This window comes from Aegilops tauschii, chromosome 3 (assembly GCF_002575655.3).
Source record: "Aegilops tauschii subsp. strangulata cultivar AL8/78 chromosome 3, Aet v6.0, whole genome shotgun sequence".
Taxonomy (NCBI): domain Eukaryota; kingdom Viridiplantae; phylum Streptophyta; class Magnoliopsida; order Poales; family Poaceae; genus Aegilops; species Aegilops tauschii.
Window position 1 is genome coordinate 623,882,602 of NC_053037.3, and position 12,308 is coordinate 623,894,909.

A 12,308-nucleotide genomic window follows, 5' to 3' on the forward strand; every position below is an offset into this window, starting at 1 on the left:
CAGCAGCGGGTAATACTGAAAGTGGCCGGTGTTATGAATTTCATATGTTTTTTCAAACACAAATGCCCCATATGTACTGTTATGATTTGTTTGTTTGTAGGAGCTTGCACCTCTGAAGCTTCGGTCTCACGGGATCAGCCTTGGAGGGATGCGCTATGATGAGCGGTACACACCTTATGTTAGGGAGGCAGGACTTCTCCCTTTCATTGAGTTGGTCAGCCGGTCGACGCCACCCAACAATGCTGCAGCACTCACCGCGCTTATTGATCATTGGAGGCCGGAGACACACACTTTCCATCTTCGGACCGGGGAGATGACCGTGACGCTGCAGGATATTGCTATGATCACCGGTCTTCCTATCGATGGCAATCCTTTATGTATGAACACCGATTCTGAAGGGTGGCGCGCGCAGATGCATGCCCTTATCAGTATGGTTCCTCCGGAGCCTCGGGAGCCAGAAAGGGAAGATAAGAAGAAGGAAAGAGTCGCAGCGGGCGCTACTTTCACGTGGATATCATCGAACTTCGCTCATTGCCCTGATGATGCTAATGAGGACATGGTGAAGACATATGCTCGTGTCTACATGTGGTACGTGATATCGAGGACAATGTTTGCTGATGGCACAGGCAAGAATGCTCCATGGATGTGGCTGAAGGCGTTGACCGTCTTCGATAGCAAATGGAGTTGGGGTTCGGCGACACTAGCTTACTTGTATCGACAGGTATGAAGTTGTTTCCTTTTCACTTCATTGATACATTATCAATGCGCTCTTGCGGCAAATTTGACCATGTTCTTTTTTATGTGCAGTTGGACGATGCCAGTTGTAGGCACACTGGAGGTATTGGTGGTTGTCTGCTCGCACTTTCCATATGGAGCTGGGAGCGTTTGCCGGTTGGACGACCTAAGACCGTGAAGTACGAGGATTGGGACAATAAAGACGGCCCACTACGGCTCCCCACTTGGGCTTACAAGTGGGATGTGTTAAATGAGACGACGGATGATCCCTCGGTAATGTACAAGTTGTACAAGAGCGAGCTGGACGCGATCACGCCTGAGCAGGTGAACCGACCTTGCATAAGTGATTATCATGCTTGTATCTTCACTCGATATCAATTTTGCATTCAATCCCATTTTGCAGGTGGAATGGGAGCCGTATGGAAAAGGAGAGAGTTTTGGTAACCCTATAGAGTTCAGGCTTAATCCGATGTGCATTTGGGATAGGGATCTCTGGCATATGCGGTGCCCACTGATATGCAACTGGGCGGTTGAGCTTCACCTGCCACATCGGGTGTTCCGCCAGTTTGGTTTGTTCCAGCCACACCCGCTGGAGTGGGAGGACACGGACAAGTTGCTACACGCGTAAGATATAATTAACCTTGAGCACTTAGCAGCTTCTCGACAGTTTCAATGATGCTAATATTCTGTTTCTAACTTGCAGGTTGGATAGGAAAAAGCAGCGGAAGATCAAGGATTGGGCCAGCCATCACAGGAAGTATGTCGTGCAGTTCGCTCTTAGTGTGGAGCAAGCAAGGGCTGGAAAACGAGCCCAGCTTCGTGAGCACTGCCCGATCGCGTTCAACAACTATCTCGCATGGTTTCTTGCAAGTACCCGCGTGGAGGTATGCCAGCCGGCGTATGCTGAGGAGATTCTGGAAGAACCCACCGTTTTTGATGAGGTAGCCCAGCACCAGTACAACGCATTAGTCAGGAAAGGCAACTCGGTGATCCCTTCAGCTCCAATGATGAACTTTGTGGTTAGCCCTTTTTGCTTTTCCATTCGCACTTTTCACATCTTCGCTTGCCTAACACTTTGATACCGTTTCTGTTCATAGCGTGCCCAGATCAAGAAAGCAGCTAACGAGACCGAGACTATTCTGGAAACAACCCCGGCTGGCAAAAGCGATGGGGAAGGTGCACTTCGAGAATTCATTAAGGTTCACATCTCCTTCAAACTAGCACTTAACATTTGTTGGTACGTTCCATGTCTCATTCACTTGTACATGTTGCAGCGCCAGGGCCAAAAGTTAAGGCGGCTATCAAACCTTTTCTGTTGTCGTGACCCCGAGTATGTATCACCAGAACGGTCTAGGTCGGCGACACCATCAGATCCCGCTTCGGGGCAGAGCCATGGTGAACCTTTCGAGGATGAGGATGTGGGTGCGGTCACCCAAGAGGTATGTCATGACGATATATATCCATTTGTTGATGCATTGCTAACTATATCCTCACACACGGTCTTTCCATATCTTTTGTTGATGCATAGGTTGCTGATGATATGACCTTGGGGACGTACCGGGCTCGGTCTGCATACGAGTTGAAGCCTAGGAGGGGAATCAACAAGTACACACCTGAAGACTTCACCCAAAGAGGCAAAAGGACGGTCGGCACCTCGCGGATGGCGGCTTTGGATGACTATTTGGATGACGATGTCGAACCGGAGGCGGAGCCGGAGCCGGAGCGGGTTCCTCTTCCTAGGAAGGTGAAGAAGATAAGCGTCAAGAGGGGGGGAGGACCCAGCAAGCGTGGAAAGCACTAGTCATCTTAGTTTTTTTATAATGTTGAACTTCGAGTGCGAATTGTTATGTCGTTGAACTTGGAGTGGTCGTACCTTTTATGTCGTTGAACTTGGAGTGGTGGTAGATCTATGGTCAACTGGAACTTATTGTGATGGTTCTTTTCTAAGAAATGATGTCTTTTGTGAACCCTTTTTGAACCTGAATGTTTGTTATACTAATTGTTGAACTGTGGCTGAAAAAGACCCAGTAGAGGGGGGGAGGAGGCACAGTAGGTAGGCCTCAAGTTTCAGGCAAAAAAATTGCTAAGTGTTTGTGCAGCGCCCAGCACGGAGGCGCCACACTCTACAGTGCAACGCCTGAGAGCTAGGCGTTGCACTGTAGAGTGTGGCGCCTCCGTGCTAGGCGCTGCATATGTCTGTAACTAGCCATACTTCTGTTGCTTTCTGGATAGCTACAGACATATGCAGCGCCTAGCTTGGAGGCGCCGCACTGTACCGTGCAACGCCTAGCACGCAGACGCTGCACTATAGAGTGTGGCGCCTCCAAGCTAGGCGCTGCATATGTCTGTAACTAGCCATACTTCTGTTGCTTTTCTGGATAGCTGCAGACATGTGCAGCGCCTAGCTTGGAGGCGCCACACGCTACAGTGCAACGCATGTCTGCAACTAGCCATACTTCTGTTGCTTTTCTGGATAGCTACAGACATGTGTAGCGCCTAGCTTGGAGGCACCGCACTCTACAGTGCAACGCCTAGCTCGCAGGCGCTGCACTATAGAGTGTGGCGCCTCCGTGCTAGGCGCTGCACATGTCTGTAACTAGCCATACTTCTGTTGCTTGCTGGATATCTACAGACATGTGCAGTGCCTAGCTTGGAGGCGCCGCACTCTACAGTGCAACGCCTAGCTCGCAGGCGCTGCACTATAGAGTGTGGCGCCTCCGTGCTAGGCACTGCACATGTCTGTAGCTATCCAGAATGCAACAGAAGGTATGCTTCCGGTTTAGGCAAAAATTTCGCTAAGTGTTTGTGCAGCGCCTAGCCCGCAGGCGCTGCACTGTACAGTGTGGCACCTCCTGGCTAGGCGCTGCACTGGTCTGTAGCTATGCAGCCAGAACAGAAGGTACTTTACAGTTTGAGGCACTTGGACTTGGACTTAGTGAATTTTTTAGCTATCCAGAGAGCCACAGCAGCTAGGCGCCACATGGTAGATTGCAGCGCCCAAGTACTTCACGACACATAGTAGTTCATAACACATCGTACTTCACGACACATAGTAGTTCTTACAACCAAATCAAAGAGGAGACATAGTAGTTCACCGCACATAGAAGTTCACACAACCAAATCGAGGAGGAGACATAGTAGTTCACGGCACATAGTAGTTCACAACCAAATCGAAGAGGAGACATAGCTCTATTGCGTAGAGCAAGGCCCCTTTCCCTTCTTCTTCTTCCTCTCTTCTTCCTCTTCCTCCTCCCTTTTTCTTATGAGGTGAGCCTCCTTAACCACCCTCTCCATGAATATCTGATTGTCCCTCTCTTCTTTTTCAGCTGCAATTGCCCAAAGCTTCATGGTTCTTTCTTCAAAATCCTATTGATATTATACATTTTACTTCTTTATCTTCTTACTGGCTATGCAACAAGAAATTTTTGCGTTTGACTGTAGCTTCTTCGCTTGTCCCGTGGGGACTATGAAATACTAGGAAAGCTATTTTTTCAATAGGTCTAAATGATCTTCTATTAAACAGGTCTGTCAACAAATAATGATGTATTGGAGGATCGCCGAGACAAATGAAAATCTTAGGATGGAACTGCCATGGTATGCTTTCGAACACGACATATTTTGACTTCATGGAGCTCCAAGGTCAGATTGTTGCGGATTTGACTTTCCTTTCAGTGTCTCATTTGACTTGTCAGGACGGTGAGCTATGTTGTACTTTATCTTTTGATTCCATGTTTGTAGTGAAGAGTGATGGTCAGGCCGGTGGCCTCATTTTATTTTAGTTGAACTATTCATCAGCTAATTTTAGTGATATTTTGTTTATGGTTAAGACCATTGTACAATGGGGCTTTATGAGTTTTTATTGTCATCCGGCTTGGTGTCCTCTTCATTTGTTTTGGCATGATATCCGTAATTTTCATAAAAAGGGAGCTCAGCTTTGCGTGGTTCTAGGAGATTTAAGTGAAATTTTATACTTGTCCGAAAAAGAGTGAGGCAATGCGAGTCCCGATGCAATGATAAAAGATTTATGTGAGTGTCTCATGTAGTGTGGCTTTGAATATTTTATTTCGTTGGCCATCCTTTTACTTGGAGAAGAGGCGATGTCGGGGAAAGACTTGATCGGGGCAGTTTGTAATGTGGAATTGGCAAATAAATTCCCACATGTCACGGCTATCAATGGTAAACATGTGCATTTTGACCATCAGACCTTTGATTTTGTACATTCACAAAATGGTAACTTATTTATCAAACCTTAGTATTGTGTAAAGCACTTTGAAGCTAGATGGCTTAAGGAAGAGACTGTTGAGGAAATTGTGAAGACAGCATGGGGTAAGGCAAAAATGGCAGGTGTTGGTCCGTCTCTTGCGGCGCGTACTCGGGAGGTGCGGATTTGCATTCTTGGGATTGTGATATTCTAAAGGCCAAGAAAAGAAGAATTAACAAATTAGGAAAATGAGTTAGAGAAGCTGAGGCGTGGTTCTATGAATGTCAATTCCCTCTCTAGGCAAAAGAAAATTCTTGTTCTCACTGAGAATATTTTGGACCAAGAAAAAAAAAACTGGTGACAGAGAGGGCGAGCAAAATGGCTGATGCATGGGATCACAATAGTTCTTTTTTCATAATGCTGCTATGACCAGAAAAAAGAGGAATATTATTAAGAAACTTCTGGATAACTCGGGGGTTTGGAGGCACGGTACGGAATTGAAAGGTCACATTACCAGCTATTTTACTAATCTTTTCACTTCAGAACTTTTGTTATTGAACCAGGCATTACCCCTTTCCATTACTGCGACATAACGGAAATACATCATTTGTCCAGAAAATGAGATGGGAAAGAGGAAAGCGGGTTCAAGCATCGCTGGGAAACCCCTTTTCACTTCAGAACTTTTGTAACCGAGCCACAAAGTTTTATCCCTTGTTTGAAGAAGAGTGTCTGTTGACATGAAAAATGCTCTCCTTGCCCCTTACACTATCGAAGATTTGTTGGTAAGGCCCTTTTTGTTTTTGTCGATCTGAAAGCTCCAGGGCCAGATGGACTCCATGCTATTATTTATAAGAGATTTGGCGGGACAATATGTTTGAAGACGTTCTACAAGCGGTAAATATGTCACTATTCCGTTTGGTTGGAATGATACTGTGATTGTTATGATCCCAAAAAGTAATTCTACTCAGAAGGTTGCCCAATTTAGGCATGTAGTTTGTGTAATGTGGTGCACAAGATTACTGCAAAAATTGTGGTAACTCGTCTAAAGGTTTTTCTGCCAGAGATTATCAGTCCGAACTAAAGAGCATTTGTGCCCGGTAGAATGACAACATGCATTGTATTAGTGGCTTATGGGTGCTTCCATAAAATATAAAAGAGCAGAGATGTCAAAGAGAGTCTGTGTGCTATCAAACTCGATATGCAAAAAGCTTATGATTGGGTTGAGTGGCCTTTCTTAAGGAGATTATGTTGAAACTTGGCTTCCGGGAGAATTGCGTCAATTTTATTATGCAATGTGTTTCAAGCCTTCAAGGGGTTTACAGCAAGGAGATCCTTTATCTACTCATCTATTTTAGTATGCAATGTGTTTCAAGTCTTGGAGGACAACCCGAGGCCCTCGCGCCCTTAGGGAACAATGCCTGCCGCCACCGGCAAAGAAGCTGCCGATACTAGCGGCACGGGACATGAGGAAGATTCCAAAGGCGGCTAGGTTTAAGCCTCCCAGGTCATGAGAGCAAGGTGACATGGGAGTCAATTTACCGAAGGGAAAAACCCGCTTGGGTTAGAGTTGATGTGTTGTAAGGACTATTGGAAGTTTCTTGTATTCGAGAAACCTGAGGACCTTGTCCCTGGACGAGTGGTATATTATCGATGACTTCATGGGGCTGGAACCTTACCTGCGAAACTCGCGTAAACTGGAGAAGCTCACTTGCACTGCTGCTTCTTTCATCAACTATAACCATAGAACAATTTAGTCTGTAATTAATTCTTATATGTTGTTCATCAGGTCTCAGATTTTATATTTAAGAAGATGGGGAAACACATTCACACATCTTCTCAGGACCTCATGAATTTCAAGTGCAAAAACCTCAGGCTTTAACGAAATCATATACAAAGATGGTGATGCTTCTATCCACCTACTAGTCAAGTTTTTTATGGGCCCGGGGAGGACTCTGCCGAACAACAAGATCAAACTCACTAAAGTCGATTAGCCAAACCGTATGTCAATACACTATATTTGTTTGCTATGTCAATACAGTACGGTGGTGCAGATAATTCATTTTTGAAATGGACAAAAGTTTTTTGTCATCTTATTAGTTAGTTAGTAAGAATGAGAGTTCGCAGAAAGCAAACAAGGGCAAGGAGACCGACGTACTCACCGCATGATCGCACCTAATATTCCATGTTGGCAGTCGCCCTTGGACCGTCTGAGTATGCGTGGGTGTGGCTCCATGAAGTTCATCAGATTAAGATGACAAATTCCCAACTAAGCGATGATACAGGTGACAGTGTCACGTACACTTTCGATAAGGTGCCTCATTACACTTACTTCACTAACTAACATGTAGATTAACATGCACACCTACGAATCAGAAAATTACATCTACAGAGATCCATCATGTAGCCTTAGTCAGAATTTGGACACTGATAACAGATGAACATTGCAAGAGGGAGTAGCAAGCAAGCAACAAGCACTTAATATTGTTTGGGTCCGACGATCAGTAGTAGAATGCTGGGAGCCAGTCCTTGCCGTTGATGAAGTCGACGGTGAGGAACTTGGCTGCCTGCGCCTCGTCTAACCGTCGCGACCATGGCACACGCTGCGACGCGTCGGCCCCTGGCCCCGTGCAGTTGAACTCCCCGAGCATCACATGTCTGCAAAATCAAAGCAAGCACATACATATTATTGATCATTTCAAGATTTGCAATTAATTCATCGGTCAGATGGTTGATCGTTGTTCGAATTTGTTTGTGCGTACGCAACGTACTCGGTGCTGCCAGAGAAGTTGTAGTTGGTCCACCCGGCAGGGTTGACAGTCTTGGAGAGGTAGGTGTCGGCGAAGACGACGCGCGAGTAGGCCTCGTTGGCGCGGCCTAGGTACACCTCCCCAACACCGTACACCTTCCCCTTGAGGAAGACGAAGCCGCTGCTGCCGCTCTCCTCCTTGCGGTCTTGCGCGGTGATGGACCCCAGGATCGGCGTCCGCCGGTCGGGCTTCACGAAGATCTCCGCGCACTGGAATATGGACTGGCCACCGCCAAAGATGAAGTCGATGTTGCCCTGGATGTAGCAGCTCTCGTAGTAGTGGCGACCAGTACTATCGAAGAGGGTGTGGTGGGGACTGTAGAAGGCGCAATGGTAGAAGGCCACCTTGTCGCCATTGACCATGGTGGCCACAGTGCGGATCTCCGGGTTGTTCGGCAGGCCCGCGCGCGCCGCGTTCTGTGCGCACGTATGAAAATAAGTTCTTCGGACGAAGTTTTACACACGCTGGCAATTCGAGAATAGGAAGAGAAATAAGAGGAAAGCAACTAGGAGTGCACCCTGAAGCTAATGCCAAAGACGATGACATTGTCTGCGTGCACGGCGAACGTGGCCGACTCGGTGTTGTGCGGGGAGGCTGACTCGTAGGAGATGGACGTCCGGCCCTTGCCGTTTCCCCTCACGAAGATGAACGGCTTCGTCTCCGGAATCACGACTTTCTCCCTGCATCCATACGATAACACGCGCATTTGTGAAAACCCACCCACACCCAACAAACACATGCCTTCTTCTAGTTGCGCTGCGTCCACATGAACAAATAATTGTGCGTGCATGCAGACGTACGCGTAGACGCCGGCGCGGAGGTGGACGACAACCCACTCGGAGTTGCCGTCCGGCACCGCATCGATGGCAGACTGGATGGTCTTGAACTCGTCGTTGGGGCCGACGATCAGCGTGCGCTTGGCGTTGAGCTTAGAGGTGAGGAGGGGGCCGTTGACAACATCATCGCTCTTCTTGGCGAGCTTGTTGTGTGCGTCGCAGAGTGACAGCGAGAGGACCACCGCTGCGGCGAGGAGGAGGAAGCTAGGCTGGGCCATCATGGGGGGCATGCGTGGGTGTGTTCTGCGAGAATAGCTCGCTGCGCCCCAGGACATTGCCGGAGGAGTGGTTGCTAATAACACGGAGCTCGTTTCTGTCCACTCGCTACTGGTGAACATGCGAAGGCTAGGAGGGCAACGCGGGGGCATCTTGATGGTTTGCCATGCATCGTTAAAGCTGCCAATGAAAATTGCTCTTCGTTTTGATGGATTGTCTGGTGTGGTCTAATTTTTTAACGTGTGGCATCGCGGTATTCTAGTCTAACTTACCCGAGACCAACACACAGTATGTCAGAGAGGCGCATGGGCAAATCATTCAAGTGTAATCAAGCTCAACCTATCGAGTATTGGCACACGACACGTAGACACACTAGGAGGCCGCCCTTTGGTGGCTCTTAATAGTCTCTAATAATGGCAAATTTTAACATGCTCCCTCTTACCCCCTCCTTTTACATATGAGGTAAGAAGGTAAGAGTTAATCTAACCACTATTTAATGTGATCAACGGCTCAGATCTACTACATACTCTTATCTCCCATGTGAAAAAAGGGGGTAAGCGGGAGCATGCTAAAACTGCTCTCTAATACTTGCGCCACCTGGGATGATGACAATCGGTAGCAGCACCTGGACTAAAAAGCACTCACCTTCGGGTTCCAGCGTCCACCATACAGCCGCTGCAGCCAGTATTCCATTCCGGTCCGAATTCTACCATCCTCCTCTTCGGCGTTCTCCGGATGCTAGAGAACTCCGAATAGTATAATATTCTCATCCAAATATTAGCATGACCTGTCCACACCAATAGTAGAATGTCGGTGGTAAATTGCAAACCTTTTTAAAATCATATTCGAGAAGATTAGATTGAAGTGCACAGCAGGTCCTTGAACTATTTTAAGGGCGGGAAATTTTAATCTGACCACTAATTAATGAGATCAACGGTTCAGATTTATTATATACTCTTACCTCTCATGTAAAAAGAGGAGGTAAGAGGGAGCATGTTAAAACTGCTCTTTAAGAGTATCACGTAGGTCCTCAAATTATGAAAATCGTCATCCAAGTCCTTGAATTACAGTATGTGTCATGCTAGGCAAATTATAGGTCCCCAGACTACTTTAGCGTTGAGCTCATTTTGGACCTGAATGACACACTTATTGCAGTTTGAAGATCTGCATGATGATTTCATAGTTTGAGGACGTACATGACACCACTGAAATAGTTTGGGGACCTACAATGTACATCACTAAGAAGATTATGTGTGTCCCTTCTGGTATATCCGTTAAAATTAGAACGATGTGGACATGGCCCTTAGATGTCACACACAAATCAAGAAGTCACATGCTGTCCTTTATCTAGAGAAAATGTGAAGATGGCCTCATAGGTCTGGTTCATCTTGAGGTCTGAACGGGAGCACAGCTCTGTTTTTTCTAAGGTACATACATTCTCTGATGGCGCCCTTCAGTATGTCGAATGAGAATACATATGCACCTAGTTGTCCTTGCAGGATGTCGTGTACTAGTATATACAGTAATGAATACAACAGCTCCACTTGTAGAAATATCGAATCGGCCGGCGTCTTCCCCTGCTTTCATCAGCCTGTCCACCCATATTCTGACCGTGAAAGAGTTAAAGAGTACAGGTTACCTTGATACTTCATTTTGGGTCAATACAAAATCCACCCTTTGCCTTTCCCGAAAATAATAATTCAGAGATGAACCAACTAATACATTCATGTATATAGCAAACCCTAGCTGAAAATAAACAAAATGTGCTTCTACTGCAGAGCAGTGGAAGCTTTTGCCGATGATTGCAAGCCTTTTTAAGTGGAGAAGATTATGTATGCGCTGGCACAAAAAAAACTTCAGAAGTATGGTTCATCTTGAGACGTCTGAACACAAACAAACATTCCTTGGGGCTAGCAGAAGTTAATTTGCGAGAGGGGCCTGGGTTTGTGGCCACCTCGCAACTCCGTTTGACCTAATTCCGGGCTCATAAATTCCCTAAAATCCATAAACCAACAGAGCGAGACTCGAAACATTTATTCCGCCGCTGCAAATCTCTGTTCTACCGCTATCCCATCTGGAGGCCTCCGTCGGAACTCTGCCGGAGGAGGTATCGATCATGGAGGGCCTCTACATCAATCTTACTGCACCTTCGATGATGTGTGAGTAGTTTCTTGCCGGACCTATGAGTGCATAGCAGTAGATCTCTCTCTCTCTCTCTCTCTCTCTCTCTCTCTCTCTCTCTCTCTCTTCAATACAACGTTCTCTTTGGAGATTGATATTATGTAGTCCTTTTATCCGGTGTGTTTGTTGGGAACCTATGAATTGTGGATTTATGATCAGATTATTTATTGAAAATGATTGAGTTATTTCTAAACTTTATGATGTGTGATTGTTATAACTATGTAATGTTTTTTCGATATATGAGTTATCTTTGGCCAAGTTGATGACTAGATCTTCAGTGGAAGTGGTGCATGGTAATAGGTTCAATTTTGCGGTGTCCTCACTTCGTGACAGAAGGGGTAGCGAGGCACGTATTTGTTTTGTTGCTACTAAGTATAAAACGATGGGGTTTGATCATATTAGTTGATCTTATTCTGTCTACATTATGTCATCATACTTAATGCATTACTCTGTTTGTTACGAACTTAATAAGTAGAGAAGCAAGCATAGAAGCACTCTTGAAGTGGAGTAATAATAATAGATGCAGATGAATGTCGGTCTACTCGTCACGAACGTAATGCTTATGTACTGATCATGCCATGAATAACATCATAACTATGCATGATTATATCAATTGCCCAACAGTAATTTGTGTACCCACCGTTTGCTATATTCTTGAGAGAGATGCCTCTAGTGATGCTATGGTCCCCGTGGTCCATTCACCTTATATTACTAAAACCCTAAATAACTTGCTGCAATTCATTTACTTTTATTTAGTTTTGCAATTTATATATCTACCACTATCAGAATTAATCCTTTCAATTAACGAGTACAAGGGGATTGACAACCCTCTTGCCCGCATAGGGTGCAAGTTTTTGTTTGTGCGTGTGCAGGTACTGTTGATCGTCATTTTGTGTGAATCTCGTATTGGTTTAATAAACCTTGGTTCTTTACCGAGGGAAATACTTTCTCCTACTGTACTACATCACTCTTCCTCTTCAAGGAAATGCTAACGCATATCACAAGTAGCAGTGTCTCCCTAGAAAGACAGATTCTTCATAATGTTCTTCCTTTCCTTGATTTGTACACTGCCAGGGGTGTCTCCTCGAGTGGATGGTTTCTTTCTCCTATTTTTTCCGCTCCTTCCCCCTGACGGTGCCTCGGCAAGAAGCCTCTCTAGTTTCGGAGTCCTGGGATCCCACGGTAGTGGGGCTGGGGACTTCATCTTCTTTGCCCGAACACGCCAAGTCCGAATTAAGAAAAGACGAAGTCATCTGTCGAACAGTAAAAAAATGTGGTTATATATGAAAATGGAGACCCGGTTGAGATAAACTTGCCTCGGCAACGGGAAGG

General features: G+C 46.0%; 1 protein-coding gene across 1 annotated transcript; it reads right to left on the reverse strand.

Annotated features, from left to right (window-relative positions):
- Nucleotides 1–7,434: 7,434 nt before the first annotated feature.
- LOC109748980 (probable pectinesterase 67) lies at nt 7,435–8,797 on the reverse strand. Its single transcript, XM_020307984.2, has 4 exons — nt 8,544–8,797; nt 8,261–8,423; nt 7,705–8,159; nt 7,435–7,591 (listed from the first exon to the last, which is right to left on the reverse strand). Exons 1-4 carry the CDS (start codon nt 8,795–8,797, stop codon nt 7,435–7,437), a joined length of 1,029 nt encoding a protein of 342 aa, XP_020163573.2.
- Between the last annotated feature and the right edge of the window lie 3,511 nt (nt 8,798–12,308).

Coding starts and splice junctions, on each gene's coding strand:
- LOC109748980 (XM_020307984.2), bottom strand. CDS start 8,797: ATGGCCCAGCCTAGCTTCCTCCTCCTCGCCGCAGCGGTGGTCCTCTCG. Junction 8,424..8,543: donor CTCCGCGCCGGCGTCTACGC/GTACGTCTGCAT, acceptor GTATGGATGCAG/GGAGAAAGTCGTGATTCCGG. Junction 8,160..8,260: donor TCTTTGGCATTAGCTTCAGG/GTGCACTCCTAG, acceptor ACGTGCGCACAG/AACGCGGCGCGCGCGGGCCT.